This window comes from Mauremys mutica, chromosome 6 (assembly GCF_020497125.1).
Source record: "Mauremys mutica isolate MM-2020 ecotype Southern chromosome 6, ASM2049712v1, whole genome shotgun sequence".
Lineage (NCBI taxonomy): Eukaryota > Metazoa > Chordata > Testudines > Geoemydidae > Mauremys > Mauremys mutica.
In genome coordinates this window covers 98,594,294-98,617,533 of record NC_059077.1, presented here as the reverse complement: position 1 = coordinate 98,617,533, position 23,240 = coordinate 98,594,294, and the positions used below count along the sequence as shown (strand labels likewise).

Genomic DNA, 23,240 nt, shown 5'->3' with positions numbered 1-23,240 from the left:
TGTGGGAAGAATCAGCAGAGAGGAGGGATTCCACTGCATCCTTCTGGTTTAACCTCAGTAGTTGCAGGATCCGGAGCTGAAATGAAATTGGAACTAGTTGAAACACAAAGGGAAAAAATATAATTTTCATTGAATTGATCTCAATAAATTAAATGAAAATATCTTTTCCACATGTAAGCTCGCAGGTCTTTTAGTATGTTCATATTTTTTTTAAAGTCTCTAGGAAGCTTCTCAAACCTTGGAATACTAGAAATAGTTCTCATGAGGACAGATTAATTAATAGCAATGATGATAATCGTAGAAACACACTACATCTGTCGAAGTAAGAATACTTTGGTCAGCAGATAATGATACTTCCCTCCCTCCCACACTGAAAAGTGCTGGTGAGGTGCCTAAGAATTCTACATATATGTACTTTGTTGCAAGGTCTGCCAATTACCTACTGCCCAGCAGTACTGCTATGTGAGAGATTATGAAGATGTGCAAAAATAAATAATAGTAGAAACACATAAAAATAAATCCATGTAATTGCAAATCCATTTCCAGCACAGGACAGGAAGAGCCTCAAACTGCTGCCATGGAAATCAGTTGGTATTTGGCCATTTACCCTGTAGAACAGGGGTAGGCAACCTATGGCACGCGTGCCGAATGCGGCACGCGAGCTGATTTTCAATGGCACTCATAGTGCCCGGGCCCTGGCCACCGGTCCGGGGGCTCTGCATTTTAATTTAATTTTAAATGAAGCTTCTTAAATATTTTAAAAACCTTATTTACTTTACATACAACAATAGTTTAGTTATATATTATAGACTTAGAGAGAGAGATCTTCTAAAAACTTTGAAATGTATTACTGGCATGTGAAACCTTAAATTAGAGTGAATAAATGAAGACTTGGCACAGCACTTCAGAAAGGTTGCCGACCCCTGCTGTAGAAGAATGATCAGGCCCATATAAGCAAAGAGATAAACTATCCGCTATCTCTGTTCAGCTGTATAAATTACACTAATGTTAATTAATTTACTCTAGGGAAAAGTTTTGACTGTACCTTAGTTATTAAGCCTTCTAGTGAGTTTGTCAACTAGTACAAAACATCTGGGTATTTCCATGCGAATGATCTCCCAGGCACACAGGCTGTATTGTTTTTCTTTCAGGAAAACATCTATCCCCTGGAAGTATTGTTTCACTCTCCGACTGGTGAGCTGGAGGTCCTCACTTTCTGGGTTGGTTAAGCCCTTCTCCATATGTGCTCTCAAACATGCCTCCAGCCGCTGAATTTGTAGATAAAGTCCATTTTGGAACCTGACTATGGAAGTCTCCTCCCAGGCACTCTGGGTGAGGTTTTTGCTAAAGATGTTGAAGATCTCTTGGAGGATCTCTTGAATTGCCACCTTGGCATTCTCCTTCTGGGACACTGGAAGTTGGACAACATCCTGGGTGGGTTTGAAAGCTGCCCTTTCATTTATGCAGTGTGAGGGGAAATTTCCGCTCATTTTCTGCAGAAGCTCCAAGCTTTCTTTGTTCACTTTGTTCTGCTGGAAGTGAAGCATGGTACAGAGCCGAGATGAGATTTCAGTAGAGAAGAGCAGCATGAGGCAAACGTGCAGCAAACACCTGGTGGTCATGATGATGTCTATACACTCCTTTTCTTTGTGTGGAACCTTGTGCCTGGAGTTTGTTGAAGGTCCTATGTAGACTGCTGTGTCTTTCCTTCATGTCTCTGAATTTAAATATTTGTCTGCAGAATTTTTGTTTCATCATTTTCTGTTTTTAAGGTTTTTCCCTCCTGGAGGCTTCAGTCTTTTTCCTTCTGTTTAATTCACTGCTTTCTAGTTCTTTTACCACGCTTCCTCCTTTTTGTATTTTTGTGAAAGTGACCACAAATGACCATATACAACCCCTTTAACTCATGGTGGATCCACATGCATACAGGCTTTTCATGATACATTAACTTAAAGATGTAATTTAATAAGATCATCCAAACTTCAGAAGTGGTAGAGAGAAGACCCCCAATTCATCAAACCCTACACTTCCCATTCATAACCTCCTTCATTTGACAGAAAAAATAGTTTAGGTATATTTAAAGTTCTGAGGTATAGAGGAAATGGAAGGAAAGGGTTAGGCCTCGGGGAGCTGGAACAATTTGTATAGTGGGGCTGTTGAGAGCCATTGAACCAAACTGTAAACCCTGAATATGAAGGAAACCACTTCAAGCCAGGGGATGTGGCAGCACCTATGTTAGGCCGCCCAAAAATATTGGTAAATTTCAACTTCAACCATGCAACCTGGAAAGCACACTTAATATGGAGACACCTGAAAATATCGGTATCTTCCTTCTAGGAAAACAAAGGAGACAGAGAGTGTGCTCTGTGAGAATGGAAGCTTTTTTCATTTTTTGTTTACTTCCAGATCTGAACATATATATATACTGTAGCTGAGGAATAGATGCAGTTAGACGGTGTGAACATCATGTCCTATTGGTCACTCTGAGTAGCTGACACTGGTGAAAAATGGACGGTAATTCATAAAACAAGATGAGCAATTAGTTACACATACTAGAGAGGTACCCACATGGATGATTGTGATTTACAGTGTGGCCAGAAGGAGGTTATGAAGAGAAGTCATGCTGTGTATTTTTAACAGGCATGTCCCTGGGTTGTAATAATTCAAAGAATTTTTTAAAAATCAAAATCAGTGTTCACCATTTTTGCTGGTTCCTTCTCTTTTGACTTTTGCTTTCCCCTTGGTATGGGCAGGGAAACTCTTCTGCTTTGTTTAAGCCTCTTTGTTTCCTGTGGTCACATTTCATTTTCTGGTACTCTTCCCCTAGCAAAGACTGTTTTGCTGGATTTTTCCATCATGTCAGGAAAATGTGTTTTCATCCAAAAAGAAAACTATTTTCACTGAAATTAGAAAGGAAGAATCATATGAATAAACCATGAAAAGATATTTGTGCATATTAATTTGGTTAGTCTCCCAAGTCTCCTGCACTTTTATAAGAAATTTCAGATGTTTGTATCAGCTACATAAAAGTTTCTGTAAAGCAGAGAAAGCAGACTTACCAGAGCCCCCAGATTGCCATGCGCTATGCTCCCCATTCTCCCATTAGTTTCCATGGGTGTTGGGGATGTGTATTCCACACCAGGGTGAAGTCCAGAGGAAGATGTTGAGGAGAGAGGGAAATAAGTCATGTGACTAGTAGGAGAGTATAGGGTAACAAAGTAATCGCAGGGTAATGTGGGGATGGGAGAAATAATCTTTTTCAGTAAATCTGTATTTAGGGGCACTGGAATAATTGATATTGTGTGGCTGCTAAAAGCCATTGACCAATACCGTAAACCCTGTATATAATGGAGACCATGCATTCACTTGCTAATATTACTTGAAGCTGCTCAACACCCCAACTTCCATCTCCCCTGCAGCAAGTAGGCAAACAATTATTATATTATTTGAGAAAAGTTGGTTACAAGGGCCTCAGAGCCTGCTGCAGAGGATCCATGCAGGGATAGAGCCCTCTGCTTGTGACTCTTACCTGTGCTACATGGAAGTGTGTGTCGGGTGAGATGAGGTGCTATGGAGTCAGATGCTTTTGCACATAGTTCCCTCTTGGGGTGTTCTCTATACAGTTATGATCCATGTGCAGGGCCTGGAGTGAGCAGACATGCATTGGGGTGGGGCAGTGCTAGTACAGGTCTGGTGGGTGCCTCTCGCCATGTCAGCTGCACTGAAATGACACTTACAGGGCCTGTCTGAGGCAACTGCTGCCTGAAGGAAGCCCTGGTTGAATGGCTGTAATGGAACCACGCTGACAGGGACCAGAATGGGTCTCTGTCTGGTCCCGACAACTGATGCAGGGACTCTGTAGCTCTATATGAAAAGACCTTGTGTTCTGTGTAGAAGCCACAGGCTCATCTGTTTATATGATGAACGCTGGGGACACCTGCTAGTATCCCCACCTGCCTGCCAGTGGAAGGATAAAAGTGAGCTTAAGTGGGGATGTATTGGTATCATTTCCTCCCTTTTTATCCCCCCGTGGTTGGTTTTCCCGCGGGGAGGCCTGAAATCTTAGATGATACATATCATCAAATGGCTTCTTCAATAGATGAATGGATTCTTCCACATAGCACAGCTTATAAACAGTATGATGGGATGAATGTGAGGAGATTCCCCTCTACTCTACGGGTAATGAAGTACCTATAGTTTGAAGAGTTTGTATAGCTCCCAGGTGCTATATGACTGCCAAGTTCCACTGGAGGTGGGGGGATACATTTTGGAGGTGGTGATTTTGTCACCTTTGACTTTTTCATACAGTCTATTTTTGCTTTCATTATTATCGTATAATTGTGTTTTGTCAATATAACCTGTAGGCTCCAACTACATGAAGGAATGAATGAAGGGAGAAAGATTTGGGCAGGAAAGGATATCGACAGCTGATGGCTACAGCTATTGGGAAAAAAACTGCACCATAAGAAAGGATAGGCATTTGTTTTAATAGTTAACTCCTTATACATGCCTTTAAAACAGCAGGTACCAAAACGAGTTTAATGAATCAGTGGTAGTACATGGAGTACTGGGTGGTGGTCTTCAGAGAACTGGCAGATCCCATGTTCCTTTAAAGACAGCTAAAATTATATAATTGTGTTTCTAGTACTACCTTTCTTTGTAAGCATTTGGTGTACCTGCCAAAAAAAATGTTACCTGATCTTGAATGGGAGGGGAAATGATCATTAGAACAATTTTGGTAAGATTAGGTCCACATAATGAAATGTTTGAGAAAGCCTCAGATAAAGAGAACAGAGGGTAAAAGCTTCTGCAATGCTGCCATCTGTTGACTGTGAAGAATTTGCAGTCTCCTAGAGACCCCATAGTTTGGTTTATATTACTAAAAGGATTTAAAATGGGACATACATTCTTGTTTTTTCTCCAAAGGCAGATTGCCAATCAGTGTAAAAATTCACGCACGATTCATTTTTTTTACTATTTGAACATTTAATGTAGTGGTTGTTTGACTTCTTTTAAATAAGAAATCTCCAGATTTAGGGTCTGGCTTAAATTAATCCTAGACAGTGCTATGGCTGACTAATAGCTCTTCAAAAATACTGTCTACATACCCAAACGTGGGAAAGAGATAGACCAGGGGTTGGCAACCTTTCAGAAGTGGTGTGCCGAGTCTTCATTTATTCACTCTAATGTAATGTTTCATGTGCCAGTAATACATTTTAACATTTTTAGAAGGTCTCTTTCTATAAGTCTATAATATATAACTAAACTATTGTTGTATGTAAAGTAAATAAGGTTTTAAAAATGTTTAAGAAGCTTCATTTAAAATGAAATTAAAATGAAGAGCCCCCCGGACTGGTGGCCAGGACCTGGGCAGTGTGAGTGCCACTGAAAATCAGCTTGTGTGCCACCTTTGGCACGCGTGCCATAGGTTGCCTACCCCTGAGATAGACTCTTACAAGATTTGGTCCAACGGATGTTTTTTGTTTTTGTTTATTTTGTTTTGTTTTGCTTTCAGGTAATTTTTAACTATTGGGTTTAGGGTAATTTTTAGTCATTATTCTCAGCACAACTGAAATTTTGATGCACTATGCTCATATAGCTGCTGGTTGGTTGTTGGTGCAACATGCAGTCCATAAGCACACATGCTTGTTTGGGGAGTGCCAGGGGGAGAGCAAAGGGAAGCAGCACCAGATGCTTACAAGCCTGAATGACAGGAGGGGTTGGGTATGTACAAGCTTGATGCTGTTTGTGAGCCAAGTGTACCCAAACCTGACTGGCGGAGGGGGACAGTTAGGCCCACACAAGCCTCCTTGGTGGGGGGGAGGCGGGATACGGAGTCTGCACACATGGAAACCTCATTGATGGGGAGCCGGTTCACACACATCTCATTAGGGTTGTGAGGGGACAAGCAACTTTGTACCACGACAGCCTGAAGTCTTCCTCTTGGAATGCCAGCCTCTCCATCACTCCTTTAATTTAATCACAATGAGCTACTGCTCCAAACACCCGCAACTACAAATGTTGTGAGGAAAGGTAATCTGGTAACAGACAGACACATAAAAGCTGCAGAGTAGAGGTTGTGGTGTGTGGTCTGTTGGAGTGGTAAAACTAATTACCATAGCTATTTTTCTTATGGAGTCACTGCTGAATCAGAGTTTATGTTCACAATGCACTTTAGCATGTTCTCACGTTTAAGCACTTATGTCAAAGGGAAGCTTGTGTACTTAAAGTTAGGCAAATTTTTACAAGTCCTTTGCTGAACTGGAGTCTTAAGGTAACAAGAGAAGATTATTCTTGGGTCTCTATTTTTAAAAAAAAAATCTCATTAATACAAATCACTACTTCTGTAGATTGCTATTTTGTATAAATAAATATTTATTTATAAATATTATTAAATCTCTGAAAAAAATAAATAAAAGAAATACATTAGTATTTTGAATAAATATAAATGGACCAACATAAAACACGTTTACAAATCACAGTGCAGGAAAATAATTATATTTGCACTAGTTTAAAATTTAAGAGTGCCTAGAAACTGGGCTATTCTTGTTTCTTTGTTATCCTTGCAGCAAAATACACCTCCAGAAGTTTCACTTGCTTATGAGTCCATGTCAGGATCTTTATATGTGCCTGTCGTTCCAGGTAGCTTGTGAGGGTATTTAGCATGAGATGTAGGAAATCTGTTGGAGGATCTCTTGGATGATCTCCTGGACCCAGTCTCTTTCTGGGTTTCTCTGGGCTTGAGAAACTTTTGGGGCCATGTGAAGTCTCTTCCTTCATTCTGCTGTTGCAGGAAAATTATCCTTCCATTTTGTTTGGAAATTGTCCTGGTTCACATTTGTTATGCTGAAGCAAAACATGTTACAGTTCAGAGGTAAGATTTTATTTTTAAAAGCAGCCCAAGGGAAATTGGAGCAAATGCGTAATATCAATGATGAAGAAATAGTAAGGTTTTTCTCCTTTGGTTCAAATACTATGTTGTCTTCTGCGATGTTTTCAGCAAAATCTTCTGTTTTACATTTTCTCATGTGAATAAATCCGTCCAGTAATGGCAAGTAATATATAAATAGTACAGTTGAAGTTTGACAGTTTGCTTAATTCAAGATGGACTGATAAGAGTCTCGAAAGGTGCTGCTTGTAGAATCAATTTAGAGATGAAGGACTCCAGCGAAGGTGCAGTTTCATTCATCTGTTTTCATAACATCATTACTTGAAGCAGCATGTGCTGGAATGAAAAAGGGGAATGGTTCAAACATGGAGAGTTTCAAATGCCAAATATAGGCCATCTTTTTCTAAGCAGATGTCAACTCATAAATCCTGAGCCTCACTGCACTTGTCACAATTTGTTGTTACTAAGGCTGTTGAATTTAGGGGTAAACAAAACAAAGAAAAGCAGAATAAGAACCTTCGGCCATCCCCATGTGCAGAATTGGATGATGGGCTAGCAGTGTGTGAGCACAGACCCTCCGTTTTCTTGTGTCCTAACTGGAATGTTGTCTAACGAGGCAGTTGTTGAAAGGGGGCTTCTCACTGTTCTTTTCCCCAACTTAGACACGTACTGGGCAAAATTATATTTGGTATGGTTAGTTATTACTTAACGATATTTTGTCATTAGTTAGCAGTTATGATATATTTGTATATTTTTCATATAAAATATTGTGTGTGGTAGAGAAGCACTAAATTATATGCTACACTAAAACGATTTAAGCATATTTTTGAAATAGCTTTATGCATAAAATTATGATGGGAGAAAGATTGGGCCCCACATATTAGGAGTTATAAACCTATTGACCCATTTCTCTCCAGCTGTTTTAATCAAATAATATTATCTGAGTTTTTCTAGGAAAAAAGAAAAGATGATACCTTAATTTTGAAGTCTCTTTGTGAGTATGTTGAGCATGAGGAAACATCTGGATATTTCTGCACGGCTGATCTCCCAGGCACACTGGCTGTATTGCTTTTCTTTCAGGAAATCGTTGATTGTCTGGAAGTATCTCTTCAGTTTGAGGCTGGTGAGCAGGAGGTTCTCCTTTCCTGGGTAGGTTATTTCCTTTTCCATCTCAGCACTCAAACACGTCCCCAGTTTCTCAATCTGCTGGTGAAGTCCATTCTGAAATTCCTTTATGGATGTCTCATTCCAGGCAACTTGGGTGAGATTGTTGTTAAAGATATGGAAGAGTTCTTGGAGGATCTGCTGAATGGCTTCCTTGACATACTCTTGCTGGGACAGTCGGATCTTGAGGATATCTCTGGGCTTGAAAGCTGTCCTTTCATTTAGACATTGGAAGGGAAAGTTTCCACCCATTTTCTCCAGATGCTCTAAACTCTTGCTGTTCATTCTGGTTTGTAGAGCATAAATCCTGTTACAGTCCAGACATGAGATTTTACTGGAGAAGAGCAGAATGAGGCAAAATTGCAGCAAACTCCTGCTGATCATGGTGATGTCTTAGATTCTCTGTCTTTGTGTAGAACTTGAGCAACTGGTGCCTGTTCAAGGTCTTTCGTAGACTTTTGTGTTTTTGACCCATGTCTCTGAATTTAAGTATTCTGTAGGAAAAGAAATTTCTTTCATCACTTTCTACTTTTCAAGGTTTTTCCTGCTTGAGGTTTTTACTTTCAGTTTCCTTCTTTTTATTTAATGGAAGCGAACAAGTCATTAGAAGAACAAAACCACAGTCATTACTTTTTTAATATTAAAGAATCCCTACATTTCTTTCCTTAGGTCTCCCCCAGCCCTCTTAGATAAAAAAAATGTAAAGGGTAAGAATAGTGATGATGAACAGTGTCATCCAGTTACAGGTTAGAGTAGGGACCTGTCTGTCTACTCACAAGTACCTGTAGTTAGGAGGGATAGGCAGATCTGAATGTGTGTTCCATCAGTAAGTTACATCAGCAAGACTATCTGTCTTATGAGAGAGGAAAAACCATGTGTGTAGAAAATACCAGGGGATGGACAGAGGGCACTGAAAACCTGGGAGGTTTACTTAAGAAACTGATAACTGCAAGATTGTGTGTCTGAGTTTTCACCATTCAAGCTTTATTCTTTTTTTTCAGTGTGCATTTCACTGAGCTTGGACATTGAAATTCAAGTGGTCTGATGAATGAAGGTGCATCCTGTGGCAAGTTTCATTTTCTGTTTTTCATACCATAGCACTCAGCTGTCATGTTGGAGTTTCCATCAGTGAAGGGGAATGGTTTTCAACTGAAAAATTGAAAAGGAATGTTTTCATATTAATTTTAAAAAAGGAAAAGAAGAAAACATAAACATATTTCTGTTCATGTCACTTCTTTTACATCTCCCTCCCCCATCACCTCAATTTCTTTCTTTAGTCATGATCTAGAGTTTTGCCTAAACTATTTGGAAGTGTCACTTTGAAGAATGTACATAAGTATTGTACATAAGTATACCATATAAGGGACCCAGTCATACCAGAGGCTTTGCACCCCAATCTTGCATTCACTCCATGGGGGTCCTTTGTGTGCATTTTCTGGCAAGTTGAACCTTCAGGAGATAATATTTATATTAAAGAGAAAAAATAAAAAATCTGAATCTTAGCTTTTCTTGTTAAAGTAAGAAAGCAATGGGAGTAAAGACACATAGTCTTTCAGCATATTTTCATAAGCAATTAACCTGTTTTCTGGGAAAGATTATCTGTAGACTCAGCTGAGTGAAATATTTACTAGAATTTGATAAAATACCGTATATTTAAATTTCGGTGAAAATAGCAGGAATTTTTACTGGAATTTTTTCCTCTGTGCCAGCCAGCTTAATTTGAATGTGAAATAAGAGATAGTTTAACCTCTTTTCCTATTTGCAAATAATCTGCAAATAAATTCAGAATGTGTGAATGTGTTCATTTAAAATGATTTGACAAATGGTTTATACACATTCCACTCTGATTGCTCAGGACCTCCTCACCACGTCTTTTCCCTATGAATATTTGCTATGCATAATTTGCTACTTGTTCTGTTTTATGGTTTACCTGAGTCACAATGCTATTGTGTCTGTTCCCGGGCTGGTTGCCTTCAAATTCAAAACTGCTTTCAAAATGTCTGCATGAACTTTTCTCAAGAAAATTCTCTTTAAAATAAGCATTTATATGAGTGTTTGTTATACTTTCTTATTAAAGAGATGTTCTTTACTAACAAAAACTCAAATGGAGAAATATTACAGAAAATGTTTATAAAGGGCCAAACATTTGTCATAAATGTTTAATAAGTCTCTCATGTTTAGACTGTAGCTGAAATATGTTGTTGACTGATAGCTCTTCAGAACTAGTATCCACCTACACCAAACTTGGTAGAGAGGTGGATCCTCACTAGATCTCATGCAACCGGCAGGTTTATTACTAGAATTTTAAATGTTGGGTTTAGGTAATGTTTAGGCATTGTTGATGTTATGACTGAAAGTTGAACACATTCTGTACACCAAACTGGTTGTTGGTGGCAAGGAACCACACAAGCCTGATTTGGATGGTGTGGAGGGGTGGCACCAGTTGTTCAGAAAACTGAGGGATAGAATTGCTGACTTGAGTGTCTGGAAGCCTGATTGATATGACTTGATTTGTTTGTGTGTGTGTCGGGGTGTGTGTGTGTCTGTCTGTAAGACTTGTGAATTCTAGTTGATATTATGAAGCTGTTGTCATGAAATTTCCTAATCATAGGAAACCTCTTTCTATGTGTGTCCATCCTGTTGGACAGGACCTACAGCAGGTACTCATTAGGCTGAGGACAATGGGGGGCACTTAACTTTAAAACTGTGTTCTGATGACAGCATCGTTACAGTAAGTAAGGTGCTCGAGTTGGGAACCAGTTTGGCCAAGCTGATGTTAATTAGAATGGGGGTTATGAATGGAAAGCTACTGAAAGTCAACCAAGAGACAGATGACAAAAACAAAAGGTTCTATAAGAAATCACTGGGGGAAGACCACAGGACATGTGGGCTAAAGGAAGAAAGGGGATGAACTGGCCAAAGCCAGGTTATCTTAGCTGGGGGAGAAGGCTCTGTTTTTGTGCATATAAGTGATGCATTCCAACAGAAGGATGTTGGATGACCCCAAGTGACTCTGATCCAGGCCCACAGAATGGCCTGGTGTGTTGAGGAAACTGAGGCAGGGAATGGCGTATAGGGTTTACAATTTTTGTTCCAATCTGTGTATTTTCCATGTGATTAAGTAAACAGCAATAGTGTGTTAGAATCCTGTGCAAAGTGTCTGGGTGTTATAATCTACACTTACTACATGGCCCCTGGAAGAGGTAAACACCTCTGGGTGCACTTTTGAGAGAGGACATGTTAAAGCGGATTCTGAGCTTCAAAAACTTCCCAGTTGACATCTCGGATGAGCCCTCACTTATAATGCTTGCAGAGCCCAGTTGTCAGCAGGCAGGATTGAACCTGGGACATTCAAACCTTAGTGTATAAGCCTCAACTGTAGGGGCTGAAAGCCACATGCCTCTTAAGCCAAGGCTGTAGCAGACTCCTCAATCTCTAGATGGTTCAGGTGCCACTAGAGAGTGACAGAGCACCACACCAATCAGGCCTCGGTTGCATACTTCCCCTAGCTGAGGAAGCCCAATCCAAGCTTCAGAGATTTCCCAGCTGATATCCCAGCTCAGGTGACCAGACAGCAAGTGTGAAAAATCGAGAAATAGGGTGTGTGGGGGTAATAGGCATGTCTCTGAATTTAAGTATTCTATAGGAAAATATTTTTCTTTCATCACTTTCTACTTTTCAAGATTTTTTCTGCTTGAGGTTTTTACTTTTGGTTTCCTTTTTATTTAGTGGAAGCGAACAAGTCATTAGAAGAACCAAACCACAGTCATTACCTTTTTTAATATTAAAGAAGCCCTACATTTCTTTCCTTAGGTCCCCCCTGCCCTCTTAGATAAAGAATATTTAAAGGATAAGAAGAGTATGATGATTAACAATGTCATCCAGTTACAGGTTAGAGTAGGGATCTGTCTGTCTACTCCCAAATTCCTGTAGTTAGCACTGCTAGGCAGGTCTGAATGTCTGTTACATCAGCAAGACTATCCATGCTTTTAAGTGATAACAATTAATTTTGGCAGATGGGGGAAACTACTGCAAAGGTTCTTTTTGCTGGACTCTGCAGATAGCAGCAGTGAAGTGATGTGTAAAGCTGCTGTTCCTTCACTTTGCCAGCAGATGGAAAACTTTGCCTCTCTGGTGTCACACACAAAATCAGAAAATCCTGCTATACTCTAGCTGTCTCATTCCTTCCTTCCAGCCTTTGAGAGGGAGTAATACTATTGGGACCTCTTAAAATTTGATTAGCATGAAAAGAATTCCTGTGGGAGATTGGGGCCCAGACAATTCTCTATTAATCTCTTGCAATTTCCTGGCCATTTGAAACATGAAAGAGGAGAAACCATGTGTGTAGGGAATACCAGAGGATGGACAGAGGGCACTGAGAAACTGGGAGGTTTACTTAAGAACCCGATACCAGCTGTGAAAAGCTTGAGGAACAGGTACAGTTGAAGGGTGTGAACATGTTATCTTCTCGGGCACTTCTGAGTATTTCCCAGTGATGTAGTGTAGTGACATGGAATGGAGTTGTCCAAAAAGATTGTGTGGGTGGTAATAAATATGCTAGAGAGACTGACATAAATGAATGTCACTTTCAGATGTGATTAACTTTTCACCATTCAAGCTTGAACATTGCAATTCAAGTAGTCTGATGAATGAAGTTTGCAGCCTGTAGCAAGTTTCACTTTCTGTTTTTCATCCCATGGTACTAGGCATAGCACTAGCGTGTCGGAGTTTCCATCAGTGAAGGGGAATGGTTTTTAACCCAAAAATTGAAATGGAGTTTTTCATATTAATTTAAAAAATGGAAACGAAGAAAACATATAAATATTTCTGTTTAAGCTATTTCTTTTACATCTTCCTGCCCCATCACCTCAAGCACATTCTTTAATTGTAATCTGGAGTTTGTCCCTAAATTATTTGGAAGTGTCACTTTAAAGAATCAGTTTATTGTACATAAATATACATATATGGGACCCAATATTAATATAGGCTCTGTACCCCATCTCCGATTGACCCCAGTGGGAGTTCTGTGTGTACATTCCTGGCAAGTGGAAGCTTATGAATATTTATGAGAGAGAGAAATTAAAAAATCTGAATCTTAACAACAAAAGTAATTAAGCAATGGAAGTAAAAACACATAGTCTTTCAGCATATTTGCATCAGCAATTAGCCTGCTTTCTGGAAAAGGTTAGATGCAGACTCAGCCGGGTGAAGTATTTACTAGAATTTGATGAAATACTATATATTTAAATTTCAGTGAAAATAGCAGGAAATTTTATTGGACTATTTTTCCTTTGTGTCAGCCAGATTAATTTGAATGTGTAATAAAAGATTAGTTCATCCCCTTTTCCTATTTGCAAATAATCTGTAAATGAATTCACATTTTGCTGATGTATTTATTGAAAATGATTTGACAAATGGTTTATGGGAACACATTCCACTCTGATTACTTAAGACTTCCTCACCATATCTTTTCCCTATGAGTATTTGCTATTCATAATTTGCTACTTGTTCTGTATGATGGTTCACCTGAGTCAATGCTGTTGTGCCTGTTCCTCGGCTGGTTGATTTCAAATTCAAAACTGCTTTCAAGAATTTTTCTGGAGAGATTTCTCTTTAAAATGTGTATTTACAGAATACCTGTTGTATATCTTCTTTAGGCAAATGTTCTTTTCTAACAAAAACTAACATGTACAAATATTTCTGAAAATGTTTACAAAAGGCCAAACATTTTTCATAAAAGTTTAATAAGTCTCAAATGTTTAAGCTGTAGCTGAAATATGTTGTTGGGAGCGCTACTGTTGACAGATAGCTCTTCAGAAATACTATTCACCTACACAAAACTTGGTATATAGGTGGATCCTCACTAGATTTGATGCAACCAGCAGCTTTATTACCAATATCTGAAATGTTGAATTTAGGGTAATTTTTAGTCATTATTCATGTAATATAACTCACAGTTGAATGGATTCTGTACACAAAACTGGTTGTTGGTGTCAAGAAATGCACAAGCTTGATTTGGAGGCTGTGGAGAGGTGGCACCAGTTGGTCAGAAAACTGAGTGTGACTTGCCTGATTCATATAGCTTGATTTGTTTGTGTTTGTGTTGGGGGGACGAGGGGAGGGTCTATCTGTAAGACATGAATTCTAGTTGATATTATGAAGTTGTTGATCTGAAATTTCCTTATCATGAGAAAACTCTTTCTCTGTGGATCCATTATACTGGACAGGACCTACAGCAGGTACTCCCTAGGCTAAGGATAATGAATGTGGAGTATTTAACTTTAAAACTATGTTCTAATGACAACATACTTATGCTAAGTAGGGAACCAGTTTGGCCAAGTTGGTGTTAAGGAGTATGGGGGTTAGGAGTGGAAAGTTACTGAAGGTTGAGAAAGAGATGACAAAAATGAAAGACTCTAAAAGAAATCAGTGGAGGAAGACCCACAGGACATTTGGGCAAGAGGAAGGAAGGGGATGAACTGGCCAAAGCCAGGTTATCTAAGCTGGGAGAGAAGGCTCTGCTTTTGTGCATATAAGTGATGCATTGCAACAGAAGGATGTTGGATGACCCCAAGTGACCCTGATCCAGACCAACCAGGCGTGGGTTGCATACTTCCCCTAGCTGAGGATTCTCACATAGGCACCTATTACCCCCCACCTCCTGTCCCCATTTTTGACCCTTGCTATCTGGTCAGCCTAGTCACGTGCATAAGTACTCTATGGAATTGGGGTTTTAAGGCTGAACAATTACAGAGTTTTCTTTTTTATTCTCCTTTTCTTTCTTTTTGGTTCAATAGGTATTTAATTCAAATCATTTCTACTATAGGTTGCCATTTTATATAAAATAATTATTTATTTATAATTAACAAATATCTATGATAAATACATAAATAGGAACAATAAATAAATAACAGACTGACAGAAATATCCTGTCATAAATATCATAAAACGATCTGAAAATATTTTCACAGTGCACAGATAGAATAAATAGTAACAACTGCTTTTAAAATTCCACTGCATCTCATTTTAAATCATGTATAAAATATTACTTGATTTTGGTTAGTACTTCTAAAAATGTTGGTATTTAAATTTCTAAACTTCGTTGTGAATTTGTCCTATATTTGAAAGCTCCATAATTCCATATGGATTCTCCTGCTAGCACTGAGGCTGAACTGCTTGTCTTTTATGAAATAATTGGTATCTCTTCACTTTCATCCTGGGAAACTGTAGGTCTTTACCTCCTGGTCAGAGAGTCCCATTTTCCATCACTGCAACCAAACATGTCTCCAGATGCCCAACTTGCTGATGAGTGTATGTTGGAATAGCTGAATGGAACTCTCACCTCAGGTAGTTTTGGAGAGATTTTTGCAAAAGCAGCAGGAAGACGTTGGAAGATTTCCTGGATTGCCACCTTGCCATTCCCCTTCAGGGACACTCGAGGATTGATATTAGAGGAAAACTATGCACATCTTTTTTGTTTGAAAGTTTTTCCAGTTCACATTTGCTAGGTTGTTATACAGTGGTTAAACTGCATGCTACAGTTCAGAGATGAGATCTGATCAGAGAAGAGTTGAACCACAGAAATATATAGCAAACCCATAATGTCAACAGTGTTTAAGGTCTGACCCTGTCTTAATTTTCTTGTAACTTTTTTGCATCGATATCCTTCATTTTGCAATTTAAACTTTGAGTAAATCAACAGAGTATTATCACGTAAATTGTAATATGGGCAGTTGGAATTTCATTATGGAGTGAGTGTATTCCATAATAGAAGGTCAAGTATTATGGAGTCTTAGAAGTCACTGTGGGAAGAATCAGTAGAGAGGAGGGAATCCACAGCACGGTACAATTTCATCCAACTGTTTTAACCTCTGTAGTCACTGCATCCTTAGCTGGAATGAAATGAAATTTGGTTGAAACACAAAGGGAAAACTACATTTTTCATTGCATTAATGTCAGTACATTAAATGACAATATCTTTCCACACCTCATAATCTCACAAGTCTTATGCTCAGTTCATATATTTTATACATGTCTCTAGGAAACTTCTCAAGCTGTGGTATATGATGAGGACAGATTAATAAATAGCAGCCATGACCATAATAGAAACACACTACATATGCAGAAGTCAGAGTACCTTGGGGGTGGAGGGGAAGTATCATCATTGGATGACCAAAGTAACGGTGAGATGGCTAAGGATTTGAAATATATGTACTTTGTTGCATGGACTGCCAATTATGTAGTGCATAACAGCACCTGATCTATGGGAGATTATGAAGAATCACAAACCTAAATAAAAGTAGAAACACAGAAAAGGAAATCCATGTAATTGCAAATCCATTTCCAGGAGAGGATGGGAAGAACCTGAAGCTGCTGCTATGGAAGCCACTGATCCTGTAGAAGAGGATCAGGCCCTATACAAGCAGAGTTATAAAATATCCGCTATCTCTGTTCAGCTATATAATTGACACTAATCTTAATTCATTTACTCCAAGGAAAAGATCTGTACTGTACCTTAGTTACTAAGCCTTCTAGTGAGTTTGTCAATAAGTACAAAACATCTGAGTATTTCCACACGAACGATCTCCCAGGCACACAGGCTGTATTGGTTTTCTTTCAGGAAAGCATCTATCCCCTGAAAGTATTTTTTCACTCTCCGAGTGGTGAGCTGGAGGTCCTCACTTTCTGGGTGGGTTAATTCCTTCTCCATCTGTGTTCTCAAACATGCCTCCAGCCGCTGTATTTGCTGGTAAAGTCCACTTTGGAACCTGACCATGGATGTCCCATCCCAGGTACTCTGGGTGAGGTTTTTGCTAAAGATGTTGAAGATCTCTTGAAGGATCTCTTGAATTGCCACCTTGGCATTCTCTTTCTGGGACACTGAAAGTTCAACAACATTCTGTGAGGGCTTGAAAGCTGCCCTTTCATTTATGCATTGTGAGGGGAAATTTCCGCTCATTTTTTGCAGAAGCTCCAAGCTCTCTTTGTTCATTTTGTTCTGCTGGAAGTGAAGCACAGTACAGAGCCGAGATGAGATTTCAGCAGAGAAGAGCAGTACAAGGCAAACATGTAGCAAACACTTGGTGGTCATGATGATGTCTATACACTCCTTTTCTTTGTGTGGAACCTTGAGCCTGGAGTTTGTTGGGGCTCCTACGTAGATTGCTGTGTCTTTCCTGTATGTCTCTGAATTTAAGTATTTGGTTGGAGAATGTTTCTTTGATCATTTTCTATTTACAAGATTTTCCTTCTTGGAGGTTTCAGAGTTTTTCTTTCTGTTTTTCTTGCTATTTTCTAGTTCTTTTACCATGTTTCCTCCTTCTGTTTTTGTGTGAAAGTGATCACCCATGACAATACACAACCCTGTTAACTCATGTTGGATCCACATACACACAGGCTTTTTATCATACATTAATATCTATAATTTGAGAAGATCATCCACAATTTGAAAGTGGGATGGAAAAGACCTCCAATTTGTCAGCCAGTGCACTTCCCATTCATAACCTCCTTCATTTGAGAGATCAGGAATATTTAAATTTTTCTAGGCATGGAGGAAGTAAATGTGGGAGGAAAGGGTTAGGCCTCCCAAAAATATTGGCAAATCTCCCCAACTTTAACTATTTCCTCCGATTTAGAAGGTACATTTAAAATCTAGACACCACAAACCATCGTTATCTTCCTTCTGTGAAACCACAGGAGATAGAATGCTCTGAGGAAATGAAACCTTAACTCATTGTTATTTCTAAGTCTTAATATACATACTGGAGCTGAGTAATAGATCCAGCCGAAAGGTGTGAATATCATGTCCTGTTGATCACTGCAAGTAGCTGACAATTGTGAAAAATGAGAATAATTCATAAAACAGGATGAGCAATTAGTATAGTAACACATACTAGAGAGGTACCCACATGGATGACTGTGATTTACAATGTGGTCAGAAGGAGGTTATGCAGAGAAATTACATTATGTATTTTTTACCAAGTGTGTCCCTGGGATGAAAGAATACAAGTAATTTTTTAAAAATGAAATTTAGTGTTCATCATTTTTGCTGGTTTCTTCTCTTTCCCCTTCCCCTCAGCTTTGGCAGTGAAATTCTTCTAGTTTGTGTTATTCTCTTCACTTCCTGTGGTCACGGTTCATTTTCTGGATCTCAAGCCCGAGCACAGACTGTTGTGCTGGAGTTTCCATCATGGCAGGGAAATGTGTTTTAATTCAACAAGAAAACTGGAATTTAAAAAAAGAAAATCACATGAAGAAACGATGAAAACATTTTTGTGCATATTAAATTGGTTAGAGTCTCCCAAGTTTTCCTGCATTTCTATACGAAATTTGAGATTTTTGCTTCAAATTTTTGAAAGACCCTCAACAAAGCAGAGAGAGCAGACTTCCTAGAGCCCCCAGCTCATCATGGGCTAACCCACTATCTGAATGAGACCATGCTTTTGGTCACTCTTATTACTTGAATCTTCACACCCCCAGCACCCATTGTTCCAGCCTGGGGCAGCCCTGGCATGGTGGCTGTAATGGAACCACACTGATAGGGACCAGAATGCAGGTCTAACAAAGCCCTAGAAGTGATGCAGCCACTCGGGTGCTCTGTGTGGAAAGATTTTGTGTTCTGTGCAGAAGCCATCGGTTCATCTATTTCTATGAAGAAAGCTGGGGCAACTATTTCCTCCTGCCTGCTAGTGAGATGATAAGTGAGTACTTAAGTGGAGATGTATTAGTGGTGTTTTCCTCCCTTTTTATATACCTGTGGTTGGCTTTCCCACAGGAAGACCTAAAGTCGTAGATGATGGATGACCTCAAATGGCTGTTAAGTAGATTAAAAGACTCTTCCACGGAGCACAGCTTAAAAACAATGTGATGGAATGATTGTCAGGAGGTTCTGCTCTTCACTACAGAGGAAATGGAGAAGTTAGACTTTGAAGAAGAGTTTGTATGGCTCCCCGGTGCAATATGACTGCCGTGTTCCACCAGAGAGCGGGGTACATTTTGGAGGTTGGAAACCAATCTGTTTATAATCTTTGACTTGTTCATACAGTCTATTTTTGCTCACATTATTTCCCTGTAATTGTGTTTTGTCAGTACAACTTATAGGCTTTAACTACAATGAAGGAAGAAAGACTTGGGCAGGAAAGAACTGCTGATAGGTACCGCTACTGAAAAAGCCTGCACCATAAGAAAGGATAGGCATTTGTATTAAGAGTTCGCTCCCTGTATATGCCTCTAAGCCAGCCGGTCCCAGACTGAGCTTCATGAATAGGTGATGGTTAGAGTACTGGATGGTGGTCTTCAGAGAACTGACAGTTCTCACATTCTTTTAAAGACAGCTCAAATGTTATAAATGTGTTCCTACTACTCCCTTTCTCTGTAAGCATTTGGTGTTCCTGCCACGAAGGTATTACCTGATCTTGAATAGGAGGGTAAATAGTCCATAGAACAATATTTTTAAGATTAGGCCCACATTATGAACTCTTTGAGAAACCTGGAGATAAAGATAAGCAAAGGCTTCTGCAGTGGTGCCAGCTGTTGACTGTGAGGAATGAACAGAGACTCCTATTAGCAACTCCAAATGAGGTGATAAGAGATTTCCAATGGGGCTTACATTGTCAAGAAATGGTCTGAGAAATACATATAATGAGAATAGTCCCCTTGTCTGGGCCCTGAGATCATGATATCTTCTCCATTATTTGTTGTTTTTCTCTCTCCCAGCGTTTCTTCTCCATCAGGGCTTGATTAACCAACATGGTGTGTTTTAATTTATTCAGGATTATTTTTGTTCAGTTGCAAAACGATGTTTTCCCTTTTGCCTCAGTTTATCAGTTTCAATATTCCTGTCCCTTTACCTTTTCTTAGATTGGTCAGGCTGAACTGACAGTTAGAAACAAGGCTTTTTACCTAAAAACTGAGACAATGTCATCAGAAAGCAATTAGAAACACTAAATATGGTGCTCCCGCAGTATGATTTTTTTTTTTTAGCAATCTCCTTTTAAAAGTACAGCCTCATTTTAAACTATACTTTTTTGTAAATCTACATTTCATCCTCTTAACCAGCAGGAGGAAACTGTTCATTTTCTGGATGGTCACTGCAAAACATAAAAACCTCCTGCAAACCTATAATTTTCCTTCGTACCCTGCTTCATTTCAGAGAGGGAAATAGCGTAGGTATATTTAAAGTTGCTTAATGCAGGAGTAACTGTGGCCCTCAGAAAATATTGGGTCATCTGCACTTTTCAGATTTCATGTAGTTTAAAAAGAACACTTAAAATGTTGGTGCCAGAGAAACTGGTGTCTTGGACACTGGAAAAAAGAAACCTTTGCTTACTGTCAACAAATCTGAAAATACAATGCAGTTAGTAATCCATATTCGACAGAGGTACCCACGTGGATGGATGTGGTTTACAGTGTGGTTAAAAAGCGCTTATGAAGAGAAGTCATATCATGTGTTCTTAACATGTGTGTCACTGGGATGTAATAATTCAAAGGTTTTTTTTTTAAATCAAATTCAGTGTTCACTGTTACTGCTGGTCCCTTGTCTTTTAATGTTTGTGTTTCTCTCGGCTTGAACTGGAAAATTCTTCTGGTTTGTTTAATCCCCTTAACTTCCTGTGGTCACACTTCACTTTTCACACGCTGTAGCACAGACTGTTGTGTTGGAGTTTCCATCATGGCAGGGAAGTGTGTTTTAATTCAACAAGAAAACTATTTTCACTAAAATTGGAAAAGAAGATTCCCTTACAGAAAATATGAAAACGTTTCTGTTCATATTAATTTGGGTAGAGCCCCATGCTCCTAATGCATTTTCTGGTAAGAAATTCAACATTTTTACTTCAATTATTTGACAGAGACTCTTTAAAGAATAGGGCTAGAAGGGACCTCAAGAGGTCATTGAGTCCAGCATCCTGCATTGACAGGATGAAGTATACCGAGACCAAGGAGGGCCACATCAGGGAATAGAAATTGTATGATGGGTCATGAATTCTCAGAAAATTGGGGCTGGGGTGCGGGCACTGGGGTGGGTCTGGGGATGAGGAGTTTGTGGTGTAGGAGGGTGTTCTGGGCTGGGACCAAGGGGTTTGGAGGCCGAGAGGGTGATCAGGGCTGGGGCAGGGATGCAGGAAAGGGTGCAGGTTCCGGCTGGGAATACGGGCTCTGGGGTGGGGTGGGGATGAGAGGTTTGGGGTGTAGGAGGGTGCTCTGGGCAGGGATCGAGGGATTCAAAGGGCAGGAGGGAGATCAGGGCTGGGGCACGGGGTTGGCACATGGGGAGAGGCTCAGGGTGTTCAGGCTCCGAGCAGCGCTTACCTCATGCGGCTCTCAGAAGCAGTGGCATGTCCCTCTCTGGCTCCTATGCAGAGGCTCGTCCAGGCGGCTCTGCATTCTGCCCCGTCCGCAGGCACTGTACTCCCATTGGAGCATGTAGGAGCCGGAGTGGGGCCATACCGGCTTCTGGAAGCCATGTGGTGCATCAACCGACCCAGTGCTCCGGCCAGAGTGGGGCCGAGCCACGTGGTGCAGGCCTGACCCAGTGTCCCAGCTGGAGCAGGGCTGAGCCATTTGGTCTGACCTTGGTCCAATGCCCCAGCCAGGGTGCTGGAGCGGGGCTGAGCTGCTGGTGCCACTCATAGGCCGGCTTAAAATGGCTCCTGGGCCAGATTGCCCCATGGTCCATAGTTTGTCCACCCCCGACCTAGACCATCCCTGACAGGTGTTTGTCTAATCTGTTCTTTCAAATCTCCAATGACGGGGATTCCACCACCTCTCTAGGCAATTTATTCCAGTGCTTAACCACCCGGACAGTTAGGAAGTTTTTCCTAATGTCCAACCTAAACCTCCCTTAAGAATACTGTTAATAACTAACAGGAAAGACCAAGTGTCATAAATAGTTAGTTAAGGGTTAAGTTTCCACCTGTAAAGGGTTAACACATGGTACCTGGTGAACACCTGACCTGAGGACCAATCAGGGAAGAGAATTTAAAATTCCTAGGAGGGAACTTTTTCTCTCTGTTCGTGTGTGTGTTGTTCTTAGCCATTTGGAGTTGCAAGGGTCCAGATGTATTAATCAAGTCTTCTACAAGTTTCCACCTTTCTGAACTAATTTCTTCCAGTCAAGATAGTGAGTATTAGAAAGATACTTTGTGTCCTCATCTAATAATCCTATGTTTGCAATTCTGTGTGTTTGTTACTGATTATTCTTAATTCTGCCTGTATTGTTTGTACTGAGAGGGAGAGAGGATTCTCTCCAGAACTTGGCAAGGTTATACCCTATGAGTGTCCAGCTTGGACTCATAGAGATTCTGTATTTTCTTGTGGCACCTTATAGACTAACAGACGTTTTGCAGCATGAGCTTTCGTGGGTGAATACCCACTTCTTCTTTTGCATCCGAAGAAGTGGGTATTCACCCACGAAAGCTCATGCTGCAAAACGTCTGTTAGTCTATAAGGTGCCACAGGATTCTTTGCTGCTTTTACAGAACCAGACTAACACGGCTACCCCTCTGATACTTGTATTTTCTTGTTTTTCTTTTAATAAATTCTTTCTATAACGATTTGATTAAATCCCTCTACTGTGGATACAGGGGGAGGGGGCTAAGAAACTCTCTCTTGGTGGTGAGACAAGCTTATCTCCGGGCAGAGAGGGGAGGGGGGAGGTTTCTCTCTCTGTGAGTTGATCTGTGTTTCCCCAGGGAACGTCTTTGGAAAGAGGAGGGGGGGGGGAAACAGGGGTGTCCCGGCCCACGTATTCGACCGGGTGGTGGCAGCAAAAAGGGGACCTACCCTAGGATTTTAGGGTGGGGGGATACATGCGGGTCCTCACATTGGAACCCAACAGTTCCAAGTGGGGGTGAGACCTATGACACCAAGGCATCAAAGTAAATACAGGGTAATGAAAGAACAGAATCTGTTTCAGTAAATCTGTATATCAACAGCACATAGGCACAGAAGTAGTGTATAGTTTGAGGAAAGTTAGTTACAAAGGGCACAGAACCTGCCCCAGAGGCTTCATGCAGCGATAGAGTTCTCTGTGTGAGTATCTCAGCTGCTTCACATGGAAGCATGTGTGATGTGGGCTGAGGTGGAGTAGGGTTTGCTGCCTTCACTCATCATTCCTTCTTTCCTGTGACCCCATGGATTATTTTCCATAGCCCTGGAAAATACTCCTTTACACTGAAAAGATGGGGGC

General features: G+C 40.2%; 3 protein-coding genes across 3 annotated transcripts; all 3 read right to left on the bottom strand.

Moving 5' to 3' along the window:
* Window positions 1-1,046: 1,046 nt before the first annotated feature.
* On the bottom strand, window positions 1,047-1,622 carry LOC123372475 (interferon beta-like). Its single transcript, XM_045020579.1, has one exon. It carries the CDS (start codon window positions 1,620-1,622, stop codon window positions 1,047-1,049), a length of 576 nt encoding a protein of 191 aa, XP_044876514.1.
* Window positions 1,623-7,864: 6,242 nt separating this feature from the next.
* Window positions 7,865-8,437, bottom strand: LOC123372250 (interferon beta-like). Its single transcript, XM_045020257.1, has one exon. It carries the CDS (start codon window positions 8,435-8,437, stop codon window positions 7,865-7,867), a length of 573 nt encoding a protein of 190 aa, XP_044876192.1.
* An 8,131-nt stretch (window positions 8,438-16,568) lies between these two features.
* Window positions 16,569-17,144, bottom strand: LOC123372491 (interferon epsilon-like). The gene has a single exon (XM_045020604.1). The coding sequence runs from the start codon at window positions 17,142-17,144 to the stop codon at window positions 16,569-16,571; it is 576 nt and encodes a 191-aa protein (XP_044876539.1).
* Window positions 17,145-23,240: the final 6,096 nt, after the last annotated feature.